The 27,940-nt window shown below is 47.8% G+C and overlaps 3 protein-coding genes across 3 annotated transcripts in view; 2 read left to right on the top strand and 1 right to left on the bottom strand.

Annotated features, from left to right (window-relative positions):
- LOC141094286 (uncharacterized) overlaps window positions 1–27,940 on the bottom strand; it is a 1,055,204-nt gene that overhangs the window by 235,872 nt on the left and 791,392 nt on the right. The window lies entirely within an intron of this gene.
- Window positions 11,677–27,940, top strand: part of LOC141093962 (uncharacterized) — a 162,363-nt gene continuing 146,099 nt past the window's right edge. The window contains 6 exon segments of the mRNA XM_073579637.1: window positions 11,677–12,243; window positions 14,521–14,655; window positions 14,785–14,964; window positions 15,048–15,171; window positions 15,255–15,352; window positions 22,523–22,619. Coding sequence (XP_073435738.1) covers window positions 14,578–14,655; window positions 14,785–14,964; window positions 15,048–15,171; window positions 15,255–15,352; window positions 22,523–22,619 — 577 coding nt within the window. The 5' untranslated portion in view covers window positions 11,677–12,243; window positions 14,521–14,577.
- Window positions 15,407–22,516, top strand: LOC141094332 (uncharacterized). Its single transcript, XM_073580169.1, has 2 exons — window positions 15,407–15,900; window positions 16,629–22,516. The coding sequence occupies exon 2, from the start codon at window positions 16,641–16,643 to the stop codon at window positions 17,712–17,714; it is 1,074 nt and encodes a 357-aa protein (XP_073436270.1). The 5' UTR covers window positions 15,407–15,900; window positions 16,629–16,640; the 3' UTR covers window positions 17,715–22,516.

Genomic DNA, 27,940 nt, shown 5'->3' with positions numbered 1-27,940 from the left:
GTGGGAAAAACGGTGAAGGTGCCACCAAAGTGCACCCCCAGGCCATTGTACCCTTTTCAGCGACTGCAGATTGATTTCATTCAGCTTCCAAAGGTAGGCAACTATGAATACGTGCTGGTATGTGTAGATCTTTTCTCCGATTGGCCAGAAGCATGGCCCTGTGCTCATGCAAATGCACGAACTGTGGTTAAAAAGCTAATGTCAGAAGTTGTTTGCAGGTTTAGAGTGCCAGAGGTAATTGAAAGTGACCGAGGAAGTCATTTCACGTCACAAGTGTGCCAAGGAATCACCCGAGCCTTAGGAATGGAGCAATCATTTCACACTCCCTATCATCCTCAGAGCAGTGGCAGGGTGGAAAGGTTAAATGGTACACTGAAATTGAAAATTCAGAAAGCAATGGCAGAAACAGGTAAACCATGGACTGAGTGTCTTCCCATTGCATTGTACACTGTTAGGGTAACTCCCAACCGAAAGACAAGTTTAAGGTATTTTTTGGGAGCCCTCCCAAGACAGGATTGTACTTTCCCCAGCAGATGCAGGCCTCTCATTAAAATATGATGGCCTATGTGGGCACATTACAACAGGTGTTGCAGCAAATTCATACACATGCTTTCAGTTCCCTTCCAGATCCGTCCTCCTTATCAGGCTCGCATGACCTTAAGCCTGGAGATTGGGTGGTAACGCGAAAGTACCTGAGGAAGAGTCTAGATCCTCACTTTGAAGGACCTTACCAAGTCCAGCTGATCATGCCCACATCTGTTAAGCTGGAAGGAAAGTCTGCCTGGATTCACACGTCTCACTGCAAGAAATTCTACAAGAATTAAAGAATGGAATTTGGGACGTGCTATCCATTCTTGCTTCTCACTGTAATTATCTATTCAATGTAAAAAAAGATAATGATGTCTTCGAACCATGGGATAGTGATGTGTCAAAACGGTGGGCTAATAAATTTGTCCAGTACCATAACTATATTGCCCAGGTCAGAAATCTATCCAATTGCTGGATTTGTTCACGTGCCCCAATTGCTGCAAAAACTATGCAATATTTTGTAACTTCATTGACAGGGAGAGAAGCAGTTCATGTAGATGAAGAAACCAGAGAAGGTCAGTATGGAGATGGAGCTGCTGAGATGTCCATAAGTATAAATACTGAACCAGAATGTCAGACATTACGATATTATAGGGCAGTCACTACAGATTTAGGCGACTCTTGGTGTCTTTACACTGACACTACCTGGTTAGTTTCAATGACAATAGCTGTTCTTAATGAATTTCAGTTTATAAACATAGTATGTGGGAGTAATGCATATAGGTGGATTCCTATCGGAGCTGAAGGTGCATGTACACTGGCTAGGTTAGAGCCCGTCACCTGGGTATGGAATGAGAATGATTTCCCTTATAAAAATGTCCCTGGTCACATGATAGCAAAGCGTAGTGCACCCTCTCCCCAGCCACCCAAGTATTTAATGCACACTCCATGGTATCTTAAAACTGGGATGGTTCTCACTGGTCCATTGGGAATTATGAATTAAGAAATGCTCAGATGATAGGAAAATTGGGTGATATCTTTGATAAAGTAACTGAGTATTTATTTGACGCCATCAATGTAGGATCTGCTTATATGAGACAGATCATTGTTATAACTAACCAACACTCTATGGTGCTTGACTATCTTACAGCATCTCAAGGGGGATTCTGTCAGGTGGTGGGACCCGCCTGCTGTCACTATATCGATCCATCCGGACTGATGAGAGTCACTCATGACATAGAACAAGCTAGGCTGATAAAGGAAGGAATGCGGAAGGTTAATTCCCTGGAAGACCTGCCTCTCCCTGAATGGCTCGTATGGTTAAATCCGTTGAATTTGTTTAAAGGAATAGGCGGATGGATATCAGGAATAATTCATTCTCTAATTTTCCAGTTTTTGTGATATTGGTTATTGCAGTAATGATAAGAATATTTGTTTTACTCATAAAGAAAATTCTTGGCTCTAATTGTAAATATTTTCCAGGTAAACATAAAGCTAGAATCAATACTGACTCTGATATAAAGCAAACACAAGTGATGACGACCTTCATAACCACTGGTCAGCGTGAATGTATATTCTGCAACAAGCAAACTTCAGTAGACCTGGCTGATTGTCTGCATTGTGGAAAACCCCGCTGGTTTGAGCAAAGACAAAGGCTCTACAAAGAACTACAACGATGAAGATTACATGCCGTATGGACTTTAAATGATTAACACTAATGAATAAAGATATAAATATATATATATACTACTATATCAAAATATATGTTACCATGTATTACAGTAATTATGAATTTACTATATCTTATTAACACGTTACACACAAAACAGACATAAACTCCCCTCAATAAAATCTGTATTCCTCTGAGATAGGGCAATAAGTAAAAGAGAAATAGGGAAAGGAGGTCTGATTCACAGGTATAATCTGAATGGATACACAGCAGGGCTGGTATCCCATGATATACATAGGACAAGCCGTGTATTTTGTGAAGCAGGGTTATCTTGCAGGCCTCAGATAAAGGCAAGGAAAGAGGTAGGTAGACAGATAATAAAAAGAGGGGAGTTGTCAAAGAAATGGTTAATCCTAGTTCTCTAAACTCTAGAAAAATAACTGAAAAACAACTTGTAACCCATGACACCATTTTAATTATCATCTGTCTAAGTGATAGGATAATTCTGCCAGTGGTCAGTTCCAAATCTCTCTCATAATAAATGTCTAAATATGTTAAGGCCAAATCCAGTTCCTGGCCAAAACACACTAACAGGATGCAGTTCCACGAATTGTTAAATTAATAAAAGGGAAATGCCAAAAACTCCCGTCACCTCCAATTAAATATATCTTATAATACATGATACAGTTGACATCTTGTTATATAACTATTATTCTTGCCAATTATTGTGTCAGCTCTCCGCCATTTTGTTTCTGTTACACAATATTACGGAATTGTCCATATTTGTTCATTTCCTCTTCTGATGAGCTATAAAAGATCTACCCTGACTCTCCCAATAAAGGAGATTAACTTGAAAGACAAGCAACCTGTGTCTCTCTTTTTATTTCTCCACTCCTAGGATCCTAGGTAAGAGAAGCTCTAAGTGAGCTTTACCCGAGGTTGGTGACTAGAAAAGAAATCCTGACGCTGACAACACTTTCTGTAGACATTACAAATTGGACACGTTAACAGCCAACCAGACGACCTTTGGTCGTAAAGTGTTACCCTAAGCGAATTCCTGCTTTGGTATTCCCCATGGTGCTGTCAGGATAGGACGTCCTGGAAAACGGAGATTAGACCTACCGGTAATGTTATTTCCAGGAGTCCATCCTGACAGCACTGGTAGTTCCCTCCCATTGATTTGTATTTGTGTTACTATGCTTGTACTAAATCTCAATAAATATTAATTTCATCCATACTAGTGTGGTACTTGGGAAAATCACTGGAGTGTGGATGTGGGATGGGACCTTTAACCTCTCGTGCATTTCCTGTCCCTGTAAGGATGAAAGGACAACCCACATGGTGCTGTCAGGATGGACTCCTGGAAATAACATTACCGGTAGGTCTAATATCCGTTTTTTGGCGCACCCATAGACCTGCATTGGCGTACTACGGGCGTAGTACGCTGACAATCACAGCATGCTGCGATTGGCATGGACCGTAAAATATGCACGAGAAATATACGGCTGATGGGAGCTACCCCAAAGAGAATCATTTAACCGTGTGCAATACATGGTTTTAATGCCTCTCACTCGTCCATATTTAACTCTAGTGTGACACCAGCCTTAGATTCATATATATTATCATGCAGGATGAGTTTTAAGGATGATTTTACATATAAACACACGCCTCCCCCTCGCTTATTTGTACGGTCATTTCTGAACAGACTATAGCCCTGTAAATTAACCGCCCAGTCGTGGCTCTTGTCCAGCCATGTCTCCGATATCCCCACCTTGTCAGAATTATGCTTCAACAAAATTGATTCTAATTCCTCCATTTTGTTGGTGAGGCTTCTGGCATTTGTATACATGCACTTTATGTAACTCTCCATACCTCTATTCTTTCTTAAATTATTAAATGTTCTAACCCCACCCCCCATGCCATCCCAAATTTCATTATTTGTGCCCAGGTCTCTATCTGCACTGTCTTCCCCTCCTATAAAAGGAATACCCTTCCCACTGTTCCTAGTTTAAACACTCCTCCAACCTTCTAGCCATTTTCTCCCCCAGCACAGCTGCACCCTCCCCGTTGAGGTGCAGCCCGTCCCTAGCGTAGAACCTGTAGCCAACCGAGAAGTCGGCCCAGTTCTCCTTCCTACACCAATTCCTGAGCCACTTATTAACCTCCCTAATCTCCCGTTGCCTCTCTGGTGTGGCATGTGGTACAGGAAGCATTTCCGAAAATACCACCTTGGAGGACCTTGCTTTAAGCTTGCAGCCTAATTCCCTGACATCATCTTTAAGGACCTTCCACCCACCTCTAACTTTGTCATTTGTGCCAATGTGCACCATGACCGCTGGATCCTCTCCAGCCCCTCCCAGTAATCTGTCAACCCGATCAGCGATGTGTCGGACTCGAGCGCCAGGTAGGCAGCACACCGTTCAACAATCCCTGTCTTTGTGACAGATTGCCCTATCTATTCCCTTAATAATTGAGTCTCCCACTACCAGAACCTGTCTGGCCTGCCCTGCTCTCCTATTTCCCCCCTTACTGGAGCAGACGCTCCTCCGGCTTTCAGAGGACATGCCTTGCTGCAGCAGTGCTACTCCTGCACTAACACTCCCCTCATCTGCCAACTTAGCAAACTTATTGGGGTGTGGCAGATCAGGACTAGCCTCCCTGGTGCTCTTCCCTCTACCCCGCCTTCTAACTGTCACCCAGCTAGCTGCTTCATTGTCCTGCAGCTCCAACCTAGCATCCCCCCCTCATCTATCCCATTGAGCGTCTGCTCAGTGAGCAGGACTCCTTTCCATATTGTCTATGGATCTCAGTGTTGCCAGCTGCACATTTAGATCCAGTATCTGGGCTTCCAAATGCACAACGTGCTCACATCTCGCACAGCAGTATGCACCCTCGACCGGCTGTTCAAGGATTTCATACATGCGGCAAGACGTGCACTGGATGGCATTGGCAATAGTGGAGCACATCCTAATGGGGATTGCACCAGACAGAAAAGATAAGCAAAAATAAATAAAAAGAATTAATAAAATATAACAGCAATTCAGTAATACTTCTCTTGGAAACTCCCTGAATCCAATGTCACTGAATCTCAAGTCACACACTTACCACAGATCACACTTACACTCAGGTCACACTCAGCTCGTTCACACTCGCTCAGGTAGAATTAAAGAGATTTTTTTCCCTTCAAGAGCAAATCACCCTGCTGCTCAATGCACTTCCAAAAGGACGTGAGCCCCAACCAGCTGCCCCTTAGAAACCCTTATTTATGAACCCCCACCCTTAATTAACCCCTTGTAAATATACCTACACCTCAAGATTTAAATGCAATATAGTCAACTCTTAAAAACACAGATAATAAAATGACAGATTAATCCTGCAGATAGAAAAAATAGGTGAAAAAGCCCTCAGCAACCCACAGTTCAGCAACTCACACCATTTCACAAAGGTATTTGTTAAAGGTTTACCAAATACCTCTTCACTGAATCACACGGCTCTGCTACATCCACCCTGTAAACCCGTCCTGACCCCACACAGAAACTTCCCCTCATCCAGCACCATGACAACCAGCACAGCAGAGTCCTGCATACACTGAGGGCCTTGATCATGTGACCCCTGACTCCTCCCCTCCTGTGACCTCATCAAAGGTCCTGTGCGCACAGAGCAGCCATATATGTGGAGTGCGGCTCTGCGGGTGGAGGTCGGTGCTGGAGGCTCCATTATTCTCTATGTGGAGTGCGGATCTGTGGGTGGACGTCGGTGCTGGAGGCTCCATTATTCTCTATGTGGAGTGCGGCTCTGCGGGTGGAGGTCAGTGCTGGAGGCTCCATTATTCTCTATGTGGAGTGTGGCTCTGCGGGTGGAGGTCGGTGCTGGAGGCTCCATTATTCTCTATGTGGAGTGCGACTCTGCGGGTGGAGGTCGGTGCTGGAGGCTCCATTATTCTCTATGTGGAGTGCGGCTCTGCGGGTGGAGGTCAGTGACGGAGGCTCCATTATTCTCTATGTGGAGTGTGGCTCTGCGGGTGGAGGTCGGTGCTGGAGGCTCCATTATTCTCTATGTGGAGTGCGGCTCTGTGGGTGGAGGTCAGTGCTGGAGGCTCCATTATTCTCTATGTGGGGTGTGGCTCTGCGGGTGGAGGTCGGTGCTGGAGGCTCCATTATTCTCTAGGTGGAGTGCGGCTCTGCGGGTGGAGGTCGGTGCCGGAGGCTCCATTATTCTCTATGTGGAGTGCGGCTCTGCGGTTGGAGGTCGGTGCTGGAGGCTCCATTATTCTCTATGTGGAGTGCGGCTCTGCGGGTGGAAGTCGGTGCTGGAGGCTCCATTATTCTCTATGTGGAGTGCGGCTCTGCGGGTGGAGGTCGGTGCTGGAGGCTCCATTATTCTCTATGTGGAGTGCGGCTCTGCGGCTGGAGGTCGGTGCTGGAGGCTCCATTATTCTCTGTGCAGTGTGGCTCTGCGGGTGGAGGTCGGTGCTGGAGGCTCCATTATTCTCTATGTGGAGTGCGGCTCTGCGGGTGGAGGTCGGTGCTGGAGGCTCCATTATTCTCTATGTGGAGTGCGGCTCTGCGGCTGGAGGTCGGTGCCGGAGGCTCCATTATTCTCTATGTGGAGTGCGGCTCTGCGGGTGGAGGTTGGTGCTGGAGGCTCCATTATTCTCTATGTGGAGTGCGGCTCTGCGGGTGGAGGTCGGTGCCGGAGGCTCCATTATTCTCTATGTGGAGTGCGGCTATGTGGGTGGAGGTCGGTGCCGGAGGCCCCATTATTCTCTATGTGGAGTGCGGCTCTGCGGCTGGAGGTCGGTGCCGGAGGCTCCATTATTCTCTATGTGGAGTGCGGCTCTGTGGGTGGAGGTCGGTGCTGGAGGCTCCATTATTCTCTATGTGGAGTGCGGCTCTGCGGGTGGAGGTCGGTGCTGGAGGCTCCATTATTCTCTATGTGGAGTGCGGCTCTGCGGGTGGACGTCGGTGCTGGAGGCTCCATTATTCTCTATGTGCAGTGTGGCTCTGCGGGTGGAGGTCGGTGCTGGAGGCTCCATTATTCTCTATGTGGAGTGCGGCTCTGCGGGTGGAGGTCGGTGCTGGAGGCCCCATTATTCTCTATGTGGAGTGTGGCTCTGCGGCTGGAGGTCGGTGCTGGAGGCTCCATTATTCTCTATGTGGAGTGCGGCTCTGCGGGTGGAGGTGGGTGCTGGAGGCTCCATTATTCTCTATGTGGAGTGTGGCTCTGCGGCTGGAGGTCGGTGCCGGAGGCGCCATTATTCTCTATGTGGAGTGCGGCTCTGCGGGTGGAGGTAGGTGCTGGAGGCTCCATTATTCTCTATGTGGAGTGTGGCTCTGCGGGTGGAGGTCGGTGCCGGAGGCTCCATTATTCTCTATGTGGAGTGCGGCTCTGTGGGTGGAGGTCGGTGCTGGAGGCTCCATTATTCTCTATGTGGAGTGTGGCTCTGCGGCTGTAGGTCGGTGCTGGAGGCTCCATTATTCTCTATGTGCAGTGTGGCTCTGCGGGTGGAGGTCGGTGCTGGAGGCTCCATTATTCTCTATGTGGAGTGCGGCTCTGCGGGTGGAGGTCGGTGCTGGAGGCCCCATTATTCTCTATGTGGAGTGTGGCTCTGCGGCTGGAGGTCGGTGCTGGAGGCTCCATTATTCTCTATGTGGAGTGCGGCTCTGCGGGTGGAGGTCGGTGCCGGAGGCTCCATTATTCTCTATGTGGAGTGCGGCTCTGCGGCTGGAGGTCGGTGCCGGAGGCTCCATTATTCTCTATGTGGAGTGCGGCTCTGCGGGTGGAGGTCGGTGCCGGAGGCTCCATTATTCTCTATGTGGAGTGCGGCTCTGCGGCTGGAGGTCGATGCCGGAGGCTCCATTATTCTCTATGTGGAGTGTAGTGTGCGGCTCTGCGGGTGGAGGTCGGTGCTGGAGGCGCCATTTTTCTCTATGTGGAGTGCGGCTCTGCGGCTGGAGGTCGGTGCTGGAGGCTCCATTATTCTCTATGAGGAGTGCGGCTCTGCGGGTGGAGGTCGGTGCTGGAGGCTCCATTATTCTCTATGTAGTGTGCGGCTCTGCGGGTGGAGGTCGGTGCTGGAGGCTCCATTATTCTCTATGTGGAGTGCGGCTCTGCGGGTGGAGGTCGGTGCTGGAGGCTCCATTATTCTCTATGTGGAGTGCGGCTCTGCGGGTGGAGGTCGTTGCCGGAGGCTCCATTATTCTCTATGTGGAATGTGGCTCTGCGGGTGGAGGTCGGTGCTGGAGGCTCCATTATTCTCTATGTGGAGTGCGGCTCTGCGGGTGGAGGTCGGTGCTGGAGGCTCCATTATTCTCTATGTGGAGGTCGGTGCTGGAGGCTCCATTATTCTCTATGTGGAGTGCGGCTCTGCGGGTGGAGGTCGGTGCTGGAGGCTCCATTATTCTCAAGGTGGAGTGCGGCTCTGCGGGTGGAGGTCGATGCTGGATGCTCCATTATTCTCTATGTGAAGTGCAGCTCTGCGGGTGGAGGTCGGTGCCGGAGGCTCCATTATTCTCTAGGTGGAGTGCGGCTCTGCGGGTGGAGGTCGGTGCCGGAGGCTCCATTATTCTCTATGTGGAGTGCGGCTCTGCGGGTGGAGGTCGGTGCCGGAGGCTCCATTATTCTCTATGTGGAGTGCGGCTCTGCGGGTGGAGGTCGGTGCTGGAGGCGCCATTATTCTCTATGTGGAGTGCGGGTGGAGGTCGGTGCCGGAGGCTCCATTATTCTCTATGTGGAGTGCAGCTCTGCGGGTGGAGGTCATTGCCGGAGGCTCCATTATTCTCTATGTGGAGTGCGGGTGGAGGTCGGTGCTGGAGGCTCCATTATTCTCTATGTGGAGTGCGGCTCTGCGGGTGGAGGTCGGTGCCGGAGGCTCCATTATTCTCTATGTGGAGTGCGGCTCTGCGGGTGGAGGTTAGTGCCGGAGGCTCCATTATTCTCTATGTGGAGTGCGGCTCTGCGGGTGGAGGTCGGTGTCGGAGGCTTCATTATTCTCTATGTGGTGTGCGGCTCTGCGGGTGGAGGTTAGTGCCGGAGGCTCCATTATTCTCTATGTGGAGTGCGGCTCTGCGGGTGGAGGTCGGTGCCGGAGGCTCCATTATTCTCTATGTGGAGTGCGGCTCTGCGGGTGGAGGTCGGTGCTGGAGGCGCCATTATTCTCTATGTGGAGTGCGGGTGGAGGTCGGTGCCGGAGGCTCCATTATTCTCTATGTGGAGTGCGGCTCTGCGGGTGGAGGTCGGTGCCGGAGGCTCCATTATTCTCTATGTGGAGTGCGGCTCTGCGGGTGGAGGTCGGTGCTGGAGGCGCCATTATTCTCTATGTGGAGTGCGGCTCTGCGGGTGGAGGTCGGTGCCGGAGGCTCCATTATTCTCTATGTGGAGTGCGGCTCTGCGGGTGGAGGTCGGTGCCGGAGGCTCCATTATTCTCTATGTGAAGTGCGGCTCTGCGGGTGGAGGTCGGTGCTGGAGGCTCCATTATTCTCTTTGTGGTGTGCGGCTCTGTGGGTGGAGGTCAGTGCTGGAGGCTCCATTATTCTCTATGTGGAGTGCGGCTCTGCGGGTGGAGGTCGGTGCCGGAGGCTCCATTATTCTTTATGTGGAGTGCGGCTCTGTGGGTGGAGGTCGGTGCCGGAGGCGCCATTATTCTCTATGTGGAGTGCGGGTGGAGGTCGGTGCCGGAGGCTCCATTATTCTCTATGTGGAGTGCGGCTCTGCGGGTGGAGGTCATTGCCGAAGGCTCCATTATTCTCTATGTGGAGTGCGGGTGGAGGTCGGTGTTGGAGAATCCATTATTCTCTAAGTGGAGTGCGGCTCTGCGGGTGGAGGTTAGTGCCGGAGGCTCCATTATTCTCTATGTGGTGTGCGGCTCTGCGGGTGGAGGTCGGTGCTGGAGGCTCCATTATTCTCTATGTGGAGTGCGGCTCTGCGGGTGGAGGTCGGTGCCGGAGGCTCCATTATTCTCTATGTGGAGTGCGGCTCTGCGGGTGGAGGTCGGTGCTGGAGGCTCCATTCTCTATGTGGTGTGCGGCTCTGCGGGTGGAGGTCAGTGCTGGAGGCTCCATTATTCTCTATGTGGAGTGCGGCTCGGCAGGTGGAGGTCGGTGCTGGAGGCTCCATTATTCTCTATGTGGAGTGCGGCTCTGCGGGTGGAGGTCGGTGCCGGAGGCTCCATTATTCTCTATGTGGAGTGCGGCTCTGCGGGTGGAGGTCGGTGCTGGAGGCTCCATTATTCTCTATGTGGAGTGCGGCTCTGCGGGTGGAGGTCGGTGCCGGAGGCTCCATTATTCTCTATGTGGAGTGCGGCTCTGCAGGTGGAGGTCGGTGCTGGAGGCTCCATTATTCTCTATGTGGTGTGCGGCTCTGCGGGTGGAGGTCAGTGCTGGAGGCTCCATTATTCTCTATGTGGAGTGCGGCTCGGCGGGTGGAGGTCGGTGCTGGAGGCTCCATTATTCTCTATGTGGAGTGCGGCTCTGCGGGTGGAGGTCGGTGCCGGAGGCTCCATTATTCTCTATGTGGAGTGCGGCTCTGCAGGTGGAGGTCGGTGCTGGAGGCTCCATTATTCTCTATGTGGTGTGCGGCTCTGCGGGTGGAGGTCGGTGCTGGAGGCCCCATTATTCTCTATGTGGAGTGCGGCTCTGCGGGTGGAGGTCGGTGCTGGAGGCTCCATTATTCTCTATGTGGAGTGCGGCTCTGCGGGTGGAGGTCGGTGCCGGAGGCTCCATTATTCTCTATGTGGAGTGCGGCTCTGCAGGTGGAGGTCGGTGCTGGAGGCTCCATTATTCTCTATGTGGTGTGCGGCTCTGCGGGTGGAGGTCAGTGCTGGAGGCTCCATTATTCTCTATGTGGAGTGCGGCTCGGCGGGTGGAGGTCGGTGCTGGAGGCTCCATTATTCTCTATGTGGAGTGCAGCTCTGCGGGTGGAGGTCGGTGCTGGAGACTCCATTATTCTCTATGTGAAGTGCGGCTCTGCGGGTGGAGGTCGGTGCTGGATACTCCATTATTCTCTATGTGGAGTGCGGCTCTGTGGGTGGAGGTCGGTGCTGGAGGCTGCATTATTCTCTATGTGGAGTGCGGGTGGAGGTCGGTGTCGGAGACTCCATTATTCTCTATGTGGAGTGCGGCTCTGCGGGTGGAGGTCGGTGCTGGAGACTCCATTATTCTCTATGTGGAGTGCGGCTCTGCGGGTGGAGGTCAGTGCTGGAGGCTCCATTATTCTCTATGTGGAGTGCGGCTCTGTGGGTGGAGGTCGGTGCCGGAGGCTCCATTATTCTCTATGTGGAGTGCGGCTCTGCGGGTGGAGGTCGGTGTCGGAGGCTCCATTATTCTCTATGTGGAGTGTGGCTCTGCGGGTGGAGGTCGGTGCCGCAGGCTCCATTATTCTCTATGTGGAGTGCGGCTCTGCGGGTGGAGGTCGGTGTCGGAGGCTTCATTCTCTATGTGGAGTGTGGCTCTGCTGGTGGAGGTCGGTGTCGGAGGCTCCATTATTCTCTATGTGGAGTGCGGGTGGAGGTCGGTGCCGCAGGCTCCATTATTCTCTATGTGGAGTGCGGCTCTGCGGGTGGAGGTCATTGCCGGAGGCTCCATTATTCTCTATGTGGAGTGCGGGTGGAGGTCGGTGTCGGAGACTCCATTATTCTCTATGTGGAGTGCGGCTCTGCGGGTGGAGGTTAGTGCCGGAGGCTCCATTATTCTCTATGTGGAGTGCGGCTCTGCGGGTGGAGGTCGGTGTCGGAGGCTTCATTATTCTCTATGTGGAGTGCGGCTCTGCGGGTGGAGGTCGGTGCTGGAGGCTCCATTATTCTCTATGTGGAGAGCGGCTCTGCGGGTGGAGGTCGGTTTCGGAGGCTTCATTATTCTCTATGTGGAGTGCGGCTCTGCGGGTGAAGGTCGGTGCTGAAGTTTTCCATTACTGGGTGTGGAGATACAGGGTCAGTGGTTGCTCTCATCCGCTGTCTCGGCTGTCCTAAGAAATACTGCCTGGACCAGGGCTCATACCACTGAATGCCCGCTCTCTCTCCCCGTGATTAGAAAACTACTCAGACAACACAGGTGAGGGTGACACAGTGTGGCAATGTTTATTGAACCACAAAACAGGCAGATAACACATAGATCATTCCGAGCACAATACCCAAGATGGTGCACATTACAGAGTCTCGCTCTTCCGCTGACTCACCGGGATAATGGCAGCTGTGACTTCAGATCTTCCAGGGTTGCTACCCCACCTGTGAGTCCATACACGGCCAGTTGATTAAATGATCACAATCTGGCTTCTCCAAACATCTCCATAGAACCAGGAGACCGGCAGGTCCCAATCGTGGCTTTCTCCAAACGTATCCATGGCTCAGTGATGGTCATATGTGGCAGCTCTGTATTTCTTCAGTTGGAATGATGATGCCATGACTTCTGTAATGTAGACTCCCTGAACACTGGCAGATCCTCCCTTTTTATAGGTCATAACTCTCATTCAGTCATTCCTTCACAGTCTTGGGGGAAGATGGAAGGATGCCATCCCTCACTGCTGGAGTGGTGTGCAAACAACATGCATAGATTGTCCTTCATATTGCAGAGCACCAATGGGTCATCAACATATTAAACATTCAAACATTGTGCCTTTGTTTCCCAAAGACAGTAGAACAATCCTAGGACTGCAATATAAGGACAGATACAATAGCTAGTCAGCATCCAGGCAACAAATGGCAGCCATGGAAGAATAATTCACTGACAATAAAGGCCAACAGTCATTCTCACATGAACTCTAGCTCATGTCCCTGGGCCTACTGAAATACTATGTCTGGATAATTCAGATTAAATGCTTTGTCGCCACAGTGGTCTTTGGGGACTTCAACCCCTTCAGCACTGAGACTCTTTTGGGGTCTCTGTGTGGCGTGAACAGTTATGTAACATTTGGGGATTTATGTTTGCTGGCATCAATCCTAGGGGTAAGTGTTGGAGAGACATCTGTCAGACACCCCCATTAGTAATCCAGTAAGCTGAAGGCAAAAAAACACTCAGAAAAATATTTTATTTGTTAGAAGAAACTCCCCTACCCCTGGTTCACCAATTTATTAAAAAAAATAAAGCATGCTGGTTCGAAGGAGTCCACGGTTCTTACAATCCAAAAATGGTAACCTGAAAAACCTAAAAAGAGAGAATTAAATGAATATAGACAAGAGACAGTTCTTCGTTCACCATCATAGTACAACCTATGGAACCTTGTTCTGAGATTGAAGTATCATAGGTCACTATGGTTCTCCCAGTACAACCTTTCCCACACTACCACCATCCCCCCATACACTGTATATTTGTGACGCTAGTCACTACTCATGAACAAGCTGCGAGGCTGGGTAATCAAAAGTTCTAAGATCAGGAGCCAGGAGGATATGTCATAGACAGAAGGGTGATACAATAAAAATCATCAGGTCATGGTCCAGGGGTCAAAGTATCAGGGAGATAGCGGATCAAGCAACTGGTGAAAACACACAGATTCCGAGCAGTGTCCTAAGTCAGGCAGCAGTAGAACAGAGCACAGTGAAACAAGGCAAACCTACACCAGTGAGCAAGAAGCTACAATTTGCACTAGTCTGAGGCAGAGAGCTGGCTACATACCTATATAATTATCTGAATCACCATCAGTACATGAATACATGAACAGACCCACCATCAGTACATGACTACATTACCAGAACCATCATCATTAAATTTATGCGTCACCAGAACCTCCATCAGTACGTGAATACGTCACCAGAACCACCATAGATATATGAATACATGACCAGAACCAAGAGTACTTGAATACAAGAACCAAACTTAGTACAAAAATCATTTGTAATATCAAGTCAGCCCTACAACTCCCAGTATGTCCTTTAAAAATGGTAAGATACTTGGAGTTGTTTTTAACAGCCATCATCACACTGCGAACCATACAATGAACATTTACATCCAGGTATCTTACGGATTACGTCTTCTCTGGAGTCGTCTTTTTTTTTCCCCCATCTTCTTGCCTAGATGATATGATGGCTTTTCCCAGCCACAGCTGGTCTCTGCAGACTTCCATCTCCTCCGGTCTTTTGCAGCACATCCTGGTCAGTCCCAACAAACTTATGATTCCTACAGTGAATAAGTTGCCAAAGCAGAGACCAACTTAGCCAGTGATTGGGAGCATGGAGGAAATGTCTTAGTCAGCAATTCAACTTGTGTTCCATTACATACAAGACTAGAGAATACAACATCTACACATTCCATCTCCTGGAATTGTTCCTCTTGTTGTCATTCTTTATGATGTTACATTGTCTATCTTTCTTCCTATTCATTTACCTACAATATCAGATCCTCTCAGTGGACATCTTGTATATGAAGAGAATTTTTCTGAATTAATCATCAAGGATGGATATGGACAGGGACCAGATGGCGGAGAGGATATTACCCCTCACCCTAGAGATCCTCTTCCGGCTTACTGGAGAGGTGAGAGATTCTGATGACGTCACATTACATCATTCTTATCTATGGGAATAACAGATGGACAGAACTGGAGAGGTGAGGACTCTGGAAATGTCTGTAGTGAGATTTATTAATGTGTCTCTCCATAACCAGGATTACACAGTAGTGAAGAAGACCTCTAGTGAGTGCTGTCAGGACCCTGTGTCTGAGGGATGGGGAAGACCCCTGAGCCCAATCATGGGGCTTACACCTCATGCCCTGATACACGAGGACAACAATGACCAGAAGATCATAGGACTCACCTACAAGATGATTGAGCTGCTGACTGGAGAGGTGACACTGCTGGGAATGTTGGGACATTATATAGTAACGCTATTAAGGGATCATGGGGATGACTGTATCATTGTATGTGTCAGGTTCCTATAAGGTGTCAGGATGTCTCCGTCTATTTTTCCATGGAGGAGTGGAAGTATTTAGAAGGACACAAAGATCAGTACAAAGACGTTATGATGGGGGTTCCCCAGCCCCTCACATCGCCAGGTAATAGACAGGACTAAATACACCCGGCCTATAATTATCTGTATGTAAAGAATGAATTCAGTCCCTGTATGTGTTTCCTCCAGATCTATCCAGTAAGAGGACAACACCAGCGAGATGTCCCCATCGCCTTCTTCCAGAGGATTGTAAACAAGAAGATCCCAATGTTCCTCAGGACCATCAGGTAGATGGAGAGAAGGTGTCATGAGATCTCCCCTATGATGTGTAGGCGGCTGTGAAAGTCTCGTGTTTAGTCTTTTTTTTTTTTATCCACCAGTATTATTTTTTTTATACTTGTGTAATGAGAACGGTGGAGATGGCCGTATTAGTCACATCTATGTTCAGCTCTATCACATCTGTCTTTGACTTTTACAATAATTCTTTCAGGGTGAGGATCCGGGCCTGAACGTTGGTGGAGCAAGAAGCAGGAAACCTGAGCTCCCGGACAAATGCACCAAAAGGGGCTCTAATATCACCAGAGCCTTCTTTTTATACCATCCCCGCATTACAACCCAAACCAGGACCCCACTGGATCGCATAGACCCTGGGTGGCAAGTCACGTTCGGGATAAAGAAGGGATTCATATAACTGTGGCCCTGCAGGCGGGAGATTGCCGGAGTGGCGGAAGGATATACTGCTAACAGCACCATCGCCTCGGGTAGAGGACTTCACCCCTGACCCAAGGCTGTCAGATAAGAGAGACCCCGGAGCTAACCCTCCCCTGCAAATAAGGTACCATTGCGAAACCCCCTGACCAGGACACATAAAATCGCTACTATTCTCATAGCTGGGGGACGGCTACAGAGAGTGTGTATCACGCCGCAGCATTGAAAATAGTCCCGTCGGGCTTGCAGAAGACACGCGGCCCGGGACCTAGAATAGACGTGCAGCGGCACGCTTCAGCCTCCTCCCCTCTCTGCAATCAGTGAGAGAGATCTGAGGAATTCAAGCGTCGCCTGGAGCTGAGGTAACATTGAAATAACAGAAGCAAGGTGACGGAGTGTCTTAAGCAGAGGGGTCTGACTCAGGGGACAGAGGACCAGGAGAGCATGGTCATTCTCCCTAACTCTGTAGCAATAAAGGAGATAATCAATTAATCAAGTGGGGGCCTGAGACTGTCTGACCCGAGGGGTGCGAGGAGAGAAGGGAGTAATATAAGGAGCCTTAGATCTGTATTAAGCGCTCCCCCCCCACCAGTGCTGTCCCTACATCTTTCATCCCCCCCTTATTTGCTTTCTAATTAACCCATGTTATACCTAGCTGAACGAATATAAGAGAGGATTCTCTGGAAAACCAGCAGAAAGTGGTTATAGACTGCCATCTAGTGACCAGAGCCAGAACGACATCTCTTTCCATTGTTTATCACTTATAAGATTGGGCATAAAATGGAACATTAGCTAAATTCGTAGCCAGCGAGAGGAATTCTAATCTTCAAACTGCTCTATTCTTCTCTGCTTTAGATAACTGCAAAGATGGGGAGATCCAGCGTAAAAACGCAAAAGAGCATGCCCAAACCTACAAAGTCCACTACGCAAACAGACATGGATGACTTTCTTACAAAACAAACGGTTCCGTCAGATTCTCTTAAACCATCCAAGCTTCGTGATTTGACCTCATTAGGAGATTCAGATTCTGAACCGGAGAGTGACTCTGACACGGGCAGCACAGCGAGAGAGGCCTTAGTCACTCGTTCGTTCATCAAACGTATATTGTCTAAAGCTCTTGAGCCAATAGGACAAGAACTTGCAGAGATAAAACATGACCTAAAACTTCAAGGCCACAGACTTGAGACATTGGAAAATTCGCAAGTTGCCATGACGCAAAGTTCGAACGCTGTACTAGACTCTTTAAAAGTCCATGAAATCCAACTACATACAATTCACACGGTGCTAGAAGATCATGAAAACAGAGAACGTCGTAACAATGTAAGAGTTAAAGGCCTTTCTGAAACGGTGGCCTTTGAGGCGTTATGGAAAGCAACACAAGAGATATTCAAAGAACTACTTAATGAAACAGATCCGCAGGAAATCGAACTGGTGAGAGTACACAGAGCATTGCGTCCGAGGCCTTCTCAAGGGGAAACTCCACGAGATGTGATCTGTCGCTTCCTCGATTATCGAGCAAAAGACTTAGTTCTTCGCAGAGCGCGGGAGGCGCAGGAGATCTCGTATGAAGGCTCACAAATTAAACTTTTCCAGGATTTATCGGCTAGCACTCTCAGGAAGCGGAGGATCTTGAAACCGTTCACTGAAGCATTGATAAAAAAAGGCGTCCGTTTTAGATGGTTGTTCCCGTTTGGAGTACATATCACAAATGGAGACAAAGGTATCTCAGCAAGAACATCACAAGACATCAAAGAGGCATGTGAATCCTTGGGGATTGAGCTGGAGGCCTACCCGGACCTGGAGTCCTTCCATTCAGCGACCCTATTGCACCCGCTACCAGATGACCCGGCGTGGCAGATAGCCCTGACGCCAAAATCACAAAGGCTGAAAAGGAAGCTGACAAAGACCTCGCTTCCTAAGGACTCCAGAGACAATACTTGATCTTTGGGTTAGACCCAGATTTTGCAGTTAAGTTTTCTTGGTGTCTACCCCAGTTGGGGTATTGAATGTGGTTGAAGCAAATCTGATGGGGTTGGCGTGCTTTTCCAAATATGGGTAAGCACTGCTGCCACATCTATCCAATAATTCGTTGTAAGGTTTCAACCTAGATTTAGTTACAGCCCAAACTGGGCATTCTCCTAGAATGGAGCATTTCATATTTCATATTTAGTTTATAAGGTTGATTGGAATTTTCCTCGAGCTGGCATTCTATGAAACAATGTCAGTAGGTAACTATGGTACGTTGGCATATTGGTCAATGATATTGTGCAACTTAATAACATGGATAATGTTAATATTGTGTTCTCCCCCTCTTTACCTTTTTGTTTTCTCTACCCTTTTCTTTCTTTCGTCTGGTCTACTTGTCCTAGACCCCCTCCCCACACCTATAGGCACAAGGATTCGTCTCCGTCGTGAGCTGCAAGGATGCTGCTGTGTACAGAAACATGATGGATTCGGATAAGGTACACACATTCATCTCTTTTAACGCACATGGGCTGAACTCTCCAAACACTAGACGCCACACATTACAACTATTCAAAAAACAGCAGGCAGCAGTATTGCTTATTCAGGAAACGCACTTCAAACCGGATAAATTGCCCTCCTTTGAAAGCTCGATTTATGATAAATGGTTTCATGCGACAACCACCCAATCCGGTTCCAGAGGAGTGTCAATAGCAGTGGCAAGGGGAGTGCCCTTCCAGCTAAGAGAAACTATGGCGGACCCTCAGGGTCGTTACATCTTTGTTAAAGGTCTACTAAACGGTGCCCTTGTAACATTGTGCAGTTTATACGCACCAAATAAAAAACTATTGAGATGGGTACTCTCAACACTGAAAAAAATTGATGGCTTTAGAGAGGGTGCATTGATAGTGGGTGGGGACTTGAATGTTGCATTAGAGCCTTTGCTAGACACGACTAAACAGAAAAGTTCGCTCTCACCTAAAGATCTTTACAGAATAAAGTCACAACTGGGATCTCTACAATTGATTGACACATGGAGATATCTAAACCCCTCTGACCGAGACTACACCTTCTACTCCCACCCTCATAAATCTTACCACCGTTTAGACTATATTTTTATATCCAGTAAAATGCTTGCCAATATACAACAGGCGAAAATAATTCCGAATATTTATTCCGATCACTCTTCGGTTTTGTTAAAATTCTCATTATCCAAAGCCTTTCCCCGACATAGAGTATGGCGGCTCAATGAGTCAGTACTTGGAAGTACCGAGGTACAGACACGTATAAACAAAGTGCTTTCCCAATATTTTGAGCAAAATGCTTCACCAGAAATTTCCTCACAGATACTATGGGAAGCACATAAGTCAGTTGTCAGAGGGGAGTTGATATCTATCACTTCCTTTCTAAATAAACTGCAACAAAAAGAAATCCAGGATCTTTATGATAGTATATCACAGCTGGAGCTTACACATAAACATAAAATAGATCAACATAGCTTAGAGAAGCTGCAACAAAAAAGACAGCAACTTAAAGACATATTAAACTCGAGATCTGCTAAGCTATATGCAACATGGAAAAACAGAATGTACGTCCATGGAGACAAAGCATCCAAATTAATGTTATCGCAACTAAGGAAGCGGCAGTCACGTACGCTGATTAACTCAATTAAGAATGAACAAGGGTTCAGCTCGCAAGCTCCTGAGCACATGGAGCGGGCATTCCTTGACTACTATAAGAAATTATATAATCTCCGTCCGGAAGATAACGCCGATTCCGCACTTAAAAGAAGCATGGACACTAGGTCCTTCCTAAGCACTTTAGATCTGCCTGTCTTGTCTGATTCCCAAAAACAATATCTTACTAGACCTTTTTCAATGGGGGAGTTGCAGTCCGCCCTGTCAAAGTGCCCGAAGGGGAAAGCGCCCGGTCCAGATGGATTCTCAGCACTTTACTATAAATCCTTCTCTGGCCTCCTACTCCCACATTTATTGAACGTTTGCAACGCAGTTTTACAAGGCCACCCATTGCCAAACCAAATGCTTACAGCCAGAATATCCCTAATACACAAAGAGGGGAAGGATCCTGAACAATGTAGTAGCTATAGGCCAATCTCTCTCCTTAATGTGGACCTAAAAATCCTAGCAGGGCTGATGGCAAAAAGAATGGCCAAGTCATTGCCAAATTTGATTTCCTTAAATCAGACCGGGTTTGTGGGTGGAAGGGAGGGAAGGGATAATGTCCATAAAGTATTGCACCTTCTTCAATACGCAAAAAATCGTAAACTACCATTGATGCTTCTTGGAACAGATGCAGAGAAGGCCTTTGACAGGGTGGACTGGGTATACCTACGGGAAGTGCTGATCAAGTTTGAGATACCCGAAGCGTTTATAGCAGCCGTAATGGCAATGTACAATAAACCCACAGCACATATTAGGATTAACGATTTTACAACAGATGCATTTACTATAAAGAACGGAACAAGACAGGGCTGTCCCCTATCCCCGTTGTTATTTGTGCTAGCAATGGAACCTCTCTTAAAGGCCATACAAGTACATGAGGGAATAGAGGGTATTCGCATCAATAAGACACACTATAAAATAGCGGCATTTGCGGACGATCTCTTAGTCTTGATGACTAATCCTTTGCTGGGACTCCCAACATTGATGGCTCTTATAGATCAATATAGCAAAATTTCCAATTTTAAAGTAAATATGTCTAAGTCGGAAGCGCTAGACATACATATATCCCCGAATACCTTAGCTAAACTAAAAAGTACATACCCATTCACCTGGCCAAAACAATATATCAAATATTTAGGTGTAAAGATAGGAAGATCGGATAGAGACCTTTTTCAACAGAATATTCCCCCCCTAATTGCCTCAGTAGAAACCATCATGAAATCATGGAGGGACTCGTATGTGTCGTGGATGGGAAGGAAAAATTTACTGAAGAGCCTAATCTCACCCAAGTTCATATATATTTTCCAAATGCTCCCTATAACCATCCCCAAATCGTATCTTTTTAAAATTAATACATTATTTCGCAGATATGTTTGGAAAAAGCAAAAGCCCCGATTAGCATACAGGACATTAACATTAAACAAATCGAGGGGTGGGATGGGTGCACCAGACATAATGAGGTACTACCAAGCGACAATGCTTACCAGAGTAGTAGACCTGTTGCGATCTCCTAACAATAAGCAGTGGATTGAGGTGGAGGAAGCCCTAGCACCTTATCCCCTGAGATCCATCCTTTTGGCATATCCTTGTAAAAACATAAACAAAAATCTACCTAATATACACACCAAAGCTACCTTAAAATTATGGAAGGAATTGGTGAAAACTCTAGTTCCCCCTTTGTCCCCCTTACTCAAGTTGGCAGATATAATGCCACATGCATCTTATTCCCGAGACAATGATGTAATCAAACCCGGTTCCCTGGCAAATGTAGCGGTTGATGACCTCTTGGCGGACGGGGCACTCCCCTCCTTTCAGGAACTGAAGAAGCAACCAGGGCTTTCCAACTTGACCTTTATACAATTCGGCTCTATAAGAGACTCCTTGGCACGGTATCTTTTAGGAGCAGACGTTACCCGCCCACTGACTGCATTTGAGACTCTCTGTGCAACAAAGGATAAACCCAAAAAGATAATGTCGTCTATTTACCAGATTTTAAATATAACTGACTGTTGTCTCAAAAGAGCTTATATAACACATTGGGAAAAGGATTTGGGATTCAAGTTTACACCAAATCAAATATCACACATTTATAATTCATCTCATGGCCCATCACAATGTGTTAGAGCACAAGAGAATTCCTTTAAGATAGTCGCCAGATGGTATATTACACCACAGCAGAACACTTATTGGCGGACGGGGTCTTCTGCTAGATGCTGGAGATGCTGTGATTCGGAGGGAACATACTTACATATGTGGTGGTCCTGTCCACCCCTGCTGCAGTTCTGGCAACTAGTAGAGGATTATATCGGGGAAATTGTGGGCAAAAAGCTTACATTGACACCGGAGATAGTGCTTTTAAATTTTCTGTCACCGACTGGACATAAAAATACTGCTCTGTTGACTCAACACATTCTTTCAGCAGCGAAACTTTTGATACCTATGAACTGGAAGTCAACTACCATTCCATCTATATCCCAATTGCAAGAGAAGGTAGATATGCTATATCAAGTAGCCAAACTGGCTGCCTTGGTGAATGGCTCACTTTCAGCTTTTGAAAGAGTATGGCACCCATGGACCCGATTCAGATCCATTAGTAGAAATTGATAAGGCTATGTTGGCCTCCTTGCTTGGCTTTATCAGAGTGGACGAAATCCTTGTTGCCTGGTGTTCCCCCCCCCCCCCTCCCCTTATCTTCCTTATATTCCTCCCCTATATCCCAACTTCTTCCTCTAATTACTTGACCTCCTGGCCCTTTACTCCCTATACTGTTTTTTTTTTCTCTTCTCTTTTCTTCTTTTTTGTTCTTCTTCTTCTTTGTTTGAAATCATGGCATAGGTGATGTAGCAGGGGCGTGTGGATGGGAAGAACCCAGATTTGAACCCAGATAATCCTGCTGCTGGAAGTTCCTTTAAGGCTGTTGGTGTCCTTAAACCTCTATATATCAATAGTTTTTGCCATGATTTGATATTTCAAACTATCTGTTTAACTCCCGAAAAGTGGAATTTGTAGGTTATATAATAATTTTGTAAGCTACCCTGTTGATTGCTTTCTTTCGGATGTAACTTGCAGATTTCAATAAATAAAACATTAAAACAAAACAAACAGGGTGAGGATCCGATCCTTAATAATACTACAGAGACATATGTGACGGGTGATGAGGTGTGTAAAGAGGAGATTCCAACATTTGACTATGACTACCCAGGTAAGTAATAACCACTAAATGTAGAGGAGTGACAGATTGTTTTTAGTCACTGACTGTGACTGATTTATCAGTCATCTAGTTCGGCCGTATCGTGTGGCCACCAGTTTGCCTTTAGAGTATAACATTCTTCTCCATCCAAAAATGTTCAAATGATTTTTTGAATTTGTGAAAGCCTTTTTCTATTTAACTTACAACCTAGAGGATCCACCTACTCTCTGGGATTAGGAGACGCTGAACGTGAACGTTACCTGCCCAGATCTGTAAACTACAAAGCCAAATAACAGAGTACGTAGAACTTGTTGACAAGTTGAAAAGTCACTTGAAGAAATATATTATGATGGGCCTCTGTAAACTACAAAGCCAAATTACATTTGTGAGGTGGTGACCGGTGTTATGTTTCCCCTAAGATGTGCGAAGAAGCATATGGAAGCCAGCTAAGTTCTTTGCAGCCACATGCATAGCTATGATTGAAAGGCAGAATAGAAGTGTCAGTCTTGGGCAAGCTATTTGTCCAAGGCAGATTTAAGAAAACCCACCATGGACTTTTATTTTTGAAATGGACTACATGATGGTAGTGGGTTGGTCCATTTCCTTCCCCAGCCCCGATTTACCATGTGGCCTACGGCCATAGGTTTGTTTGTAAAAACCCCTGCAGCAGAGGGTTGGGTGTGTCAGTTTTGACCTTGCAAATAGGGAGAGCAGAAGGCTTTGCAGAGCTCAACCTGTGTAAGGTAACACAGGGCCCAGCGGAGCCAAAAGGCCTGACACCTTCAGTGTACATGGCGGTGCAGTCGCCCACGGCAATAGGTCGCGGACTGTCTTTGTTTTCGCAGCTACGATCTGGAGGATCTGATCTACCTTGTTTGTGAGTACACCGTTTGTTAAAAAAGACTTTACTTTTAACTTTTCCTGGGTCACTGCCTCATCGCTGCACAGGGTGGACACTGCTGCATTACATATGGTGGAGAATGCGGGCAGTGTGAACTGAGGCGTACCCCAAAGCGTGCTGTATATCAGGGAGCAAGCAGGAAACAATACAGCTCAAACCTGCAGACAAGATGGAGGAGCATTTGAAGCAGCTGATTCTCGCTCAACAGCGGCAACATGAGTAACAGCAGCAGCAGGAGCAGCAGCAAAGGCTGCATGAGCAGCAGCAGGAGATATTTAATCAGCAACAGTAGCAGACAAATAACCTGTTGAAGCAGCAGATCACGGCTATGCAAGAGGCGGCCCCACCTGCAACCTCAATCTGTTCAGAGCGTCCGTATAAAATTCGGTCAGCCTTAAGGAAGATTAGTCCTGAGGACGATATGGAGGCCTTTTTCACCATGCAGAGCGGGAGAGCTTGCCGATGCCCTTGTGGGTTGAAGTGGTGGCCCCCTTTCTGACAGGAGATGCCCAGAAGGCCTACCTGTATCTCAGTCGGGAAGATGTGCTGGACTATGAGAAGCTGAAAGTAGAGATCTTTGCTTGACTGGGGGTTTATACATACGTGTGGGCACAACAGGTATTCCAGTAATCTTTTGTGGAGACTGGTCCCGCCAGGTCCCAGGTATATGACTTGCTGCAGCTGGTTTAAAACTGGATCCAGCCTGAGGCCTTAAACCCTTTCCAGATGTTAGAGAGGGTGGTGGTCAACCGGATGATGAGGGCTCTGCCAGCAGCCATACAGTGTTGGGTGGGACAAGGGGACCCTGACACGCTGGACTAGGTGGTACGGCTTCTAGAGGAGTATACAGCCATTCGGGACTTTATACGGGACATTGCTTCACTTCAGCTGTCACGTAAGGCTCGGCCAAATCAGGATCCTGGGAAAAGTCCATGACCCTCCTCTGAGGCCAATCCGAATCGATCCCGTACTGAGGGGGTATCCCTAAAGAAGAGTGACAACCGACCTGTGTCCCCTAAATCGGCCCCAAGTTCACCGCGTGTTGCGGCTATTAAGCCTGGACATGTGGCTGCCAACTAACAACTGACCCATGGACTGTGGGTATACTTTCCGGGTGTCTATGTATGCCCAGCCATCCTGTACCGCCACTAAGGGCACAGCTGGCAGCAAACCCCAACTGTGCCAGGTACTCGTCAACGGATACCAGACGGAGGCTCTCTTGGACTCGGGGAGCTTAGTGACTCTGGCTTATGGGTCCCTTGTTGACAGGAAAACGGCCCCAATGGATGTGAAGTGGGCGTGGTATGCATCCATGAGGAACTCCGTGAGTACTTTACTGCAGAGGTTACTTTTTCTCTTTCCCCCATGACGGCACCACGGAGAGAGGGGAGCCGCCTCACAGGGAGAGGAAACCTACAGATAAAAAGGTGATACCTCTCTCCCGCATCAGTTGGTTTCCTGTCTCTGATGGGGAACCTTCAGTTGACGCAAGAGCAGCGCATACCTTAGGATCATCGTGGGATGCCGGGCCCGACCAGTTCGATCCAGGCAGCGGGGGTTCTCTTCCTCGGCTGGGGTGGTTGCCTCGAGCGCCACCGCTGGGGTCAGCGGACCTTGAGGGTGTGCAGGGAGAGGCGGCGGAAGAAATTGGATGAATACCGCCTCTTCCGGAGCGTGTCCCGGGCTCTCCATTGCACGCGACGGCGGGGGCAGGGGGCGCACGAGCGGGGGTGGCACACCCCTATGATGCGCGCAAGCACCGCAAAGCACTACAGGGAATCCAGTGGTGCGCATGTTCGGGGACCCAGTGACGTGGATGGCGCATTGCATTACTGGGCAAACCAGTAACCGGGCACACGCCATTCCCTCATGGAACGGAGGCTATGGGGAGGTCTCTGAGTAGGGATTTAAACAGCAGGCACACTGGAAGCAGTGCTTCACATGGAGCTTGGCATCAAGAGTCACCAGGAGCATCCAAAGGAGTAGGTTTTGCAGGACCAGTCCCTTCATCACGGGCAACAGAAAAAGCAGATGGAAGAGGACTCTTCCCTGCGATGTAGAAGCCACTCGGGCTCCCATCACAGCAGGGTCGCCGGCTAGAATTGGTTTCTCCCCCGAATCCGGGAAAGAAATGTTCAACGTAAGCTAAGCATAGCATTTATGCACTCTGTACAGAGGAGCTACCCACTACATGGGAAAAGAGGCTCTGTGATTCCTGTATAGAACAGACAATTTGTGAGGAGACCCAAAAATTTGCCTCGGACCTTAGAGCTTTGATCAGAAGTCAGGTAGAAGATACCTTTAAATCCCTACAGGAATCGGGGGGGACAGCAAAAATCCAGACACAGGTCCCCTGAGACTGGAACTAGTGATGGGGAGAGTGGATTAAATGATTCAGATGGCTCATCATCTTACTCTTTTTTTGAATCAGATCTTTTTTATTAAACATTCAGGAATCAATACAGAAAGAATATGACATCTTATATAGCTAGTAAAAATTACATTGAGAGCAGATATTATTTAAAGGTTAAAACTCTTCCTGTGTAAGAATAAATAAAAAGAAGAAATCTCAAAACACAGATATTTGCATAAAATTGAGCCTGTAAACAACATGGCTCCACAAATAAACAAAAATCAAAATTATACATCAGTGCCTCATTTCAGCGGGGAAACCATCCCCGCCAGCCGCGCCACTCCGCATCATATTTCGCCCCCCCACGAATATCAGGTCCAATCCACCCCAGCCCCCTCCCACCGCGCCTCTCAAAATCTACTTCGCCACAAAGGGCACTAGACTTTGTTTTCACCCCCCCCCCCAAGCATCCCCTCATCGCAAGCACAACAGCAACTGGTCCAACATCGCATCCCGTACCAGTGCGCCCGAGGGGAGACCCGGTGACTCCATCCATGGCTGCCAAATTTTGTAAAACTTTCTTATTGCATTTCTTTTTAAATAAGCCCCCCTTTGCAATCTGATGACATTATTTAGTTTATTTTTAAGCTCTGACAATGTTGGTGGCATAGGATCCAACCAATGATATGCAAGTATCTTTCTTGCCTGATACAGGATGCGTGCTATTCCCAGGGCCACTGCAGAGTCCGGGTCAACCCCCTCCTCCCACAAATTCAACAAACCTAGACGAGGTGACGGTCGTATTGTAATATGGTATACCTGGGCTATGAGTCCCAGGGTCTGCCTCCAGAAATCCCCAATGTGCCCGCACTCCCACATAACATGCATCAAGTGGGCATCATCCTGCCCACACCTAACACATTGTGTATTGGGCCTAAGTCCCATTTTAAATAATAAGCTGGGTGTTTTATATACCCTGTGAATGAGATATATTTGCGAAAGCCGCTGGCACTCAGAAACCGCCATTTTAGGGACCTGTTCTAGAATATCGGACCACTGGTCCTCCGTCAGGGGGCCAACGTCCCGTTCCCACTTATTCTTAGCAGCAGTCAGTGGATATGTCTCCAGATGGGCAGGCAATAATCTTTTATATAATTCAGAGATAAGTCCCCTAGAAGACTCAGATGTACAGTAAGTAGCATATGTAGTGTTTGATTATGTGTCACTATCACTGGATTTGTCCTTCTCTGTTTTTCCAATGCATGTCTTAGCTGTAAGTACTGATAAAAGAAGATGTGCGGGAGGTGAAATTCTGTTCTCAATTGTTCAAAACTCTTAAGAGTATTATTTTGCAAAATTTGTGACACCAGATAAATCCCTTTATCTTCCCATCTTCCGAACCCCACCAGCTTTTTGATCTCTTGCAAATCTGGATTTCGCCACAATGGCCACAATTCCGTAGGCCCATTTATCTTCAAAAGAGACTTACCCCTATCCCACACCTTGAAAATCATAGCCAACGTAGGGTATCGTGCCCCATTTATCTGCCGTCTTCCCACCTCCAACCGGCACCCTGGATATTTCCATACCGATCCTTCCCTCACAATATCACCACCATTGTCACACGCCCCGTCTCTACCCCAACCCTTAAGATGTTGCATCTGGGAGGCTATAAAGTATATGAATGGGTTTGGCACCGCCAATCCTCCCTCCTCCTTCCCTCGCTGCAGTATCTCCAAGCGAATCCTAGCCTGTTTTTTCTTCCAAATTAATTCCCGGAATAATGTATTTATTTTTGCAAAAAAGTCCCTACAGATCCACACCGGAGAATTATGTATCAAATATAATAATTGTGGCATCATTACCATTTTGATTAAGTTAGATCTACCAATATTCGACAACGGCAGGTGACACCAAGTATGTACTTTTGCTCTAAATCGCTGCAACAGGGGCTCCAGATTCAGAGCCCGAAAATCCTTCGGGGCAGGACTAACAACTATACCCAGATACTTAAACTTCCGAACTACAGGGACCGGTATCTGCAAATCTGAGAAATCCGCCGGGATAGGGTCTATCGGC

Source organism: Dendrobates tinctorius, unplaced genomic scaffold, assembly GCF_039654945.1.
Source record: "Dendrobates tinctorius isolate UK_male_01 unplaced genomic scaffold, ASM3965494v1 ptg000063l, whole genome shotgun sequence".
Lineage (NCBI taxonomy): Eukaryota > Metazoa > Chordata > Amphibia > Anura > Dendrobatidae > Dendrobates > Dendrobates tinctorius.
This window is presented reverse-complemented; position numbering and strand designations above follow the sequence as displayed.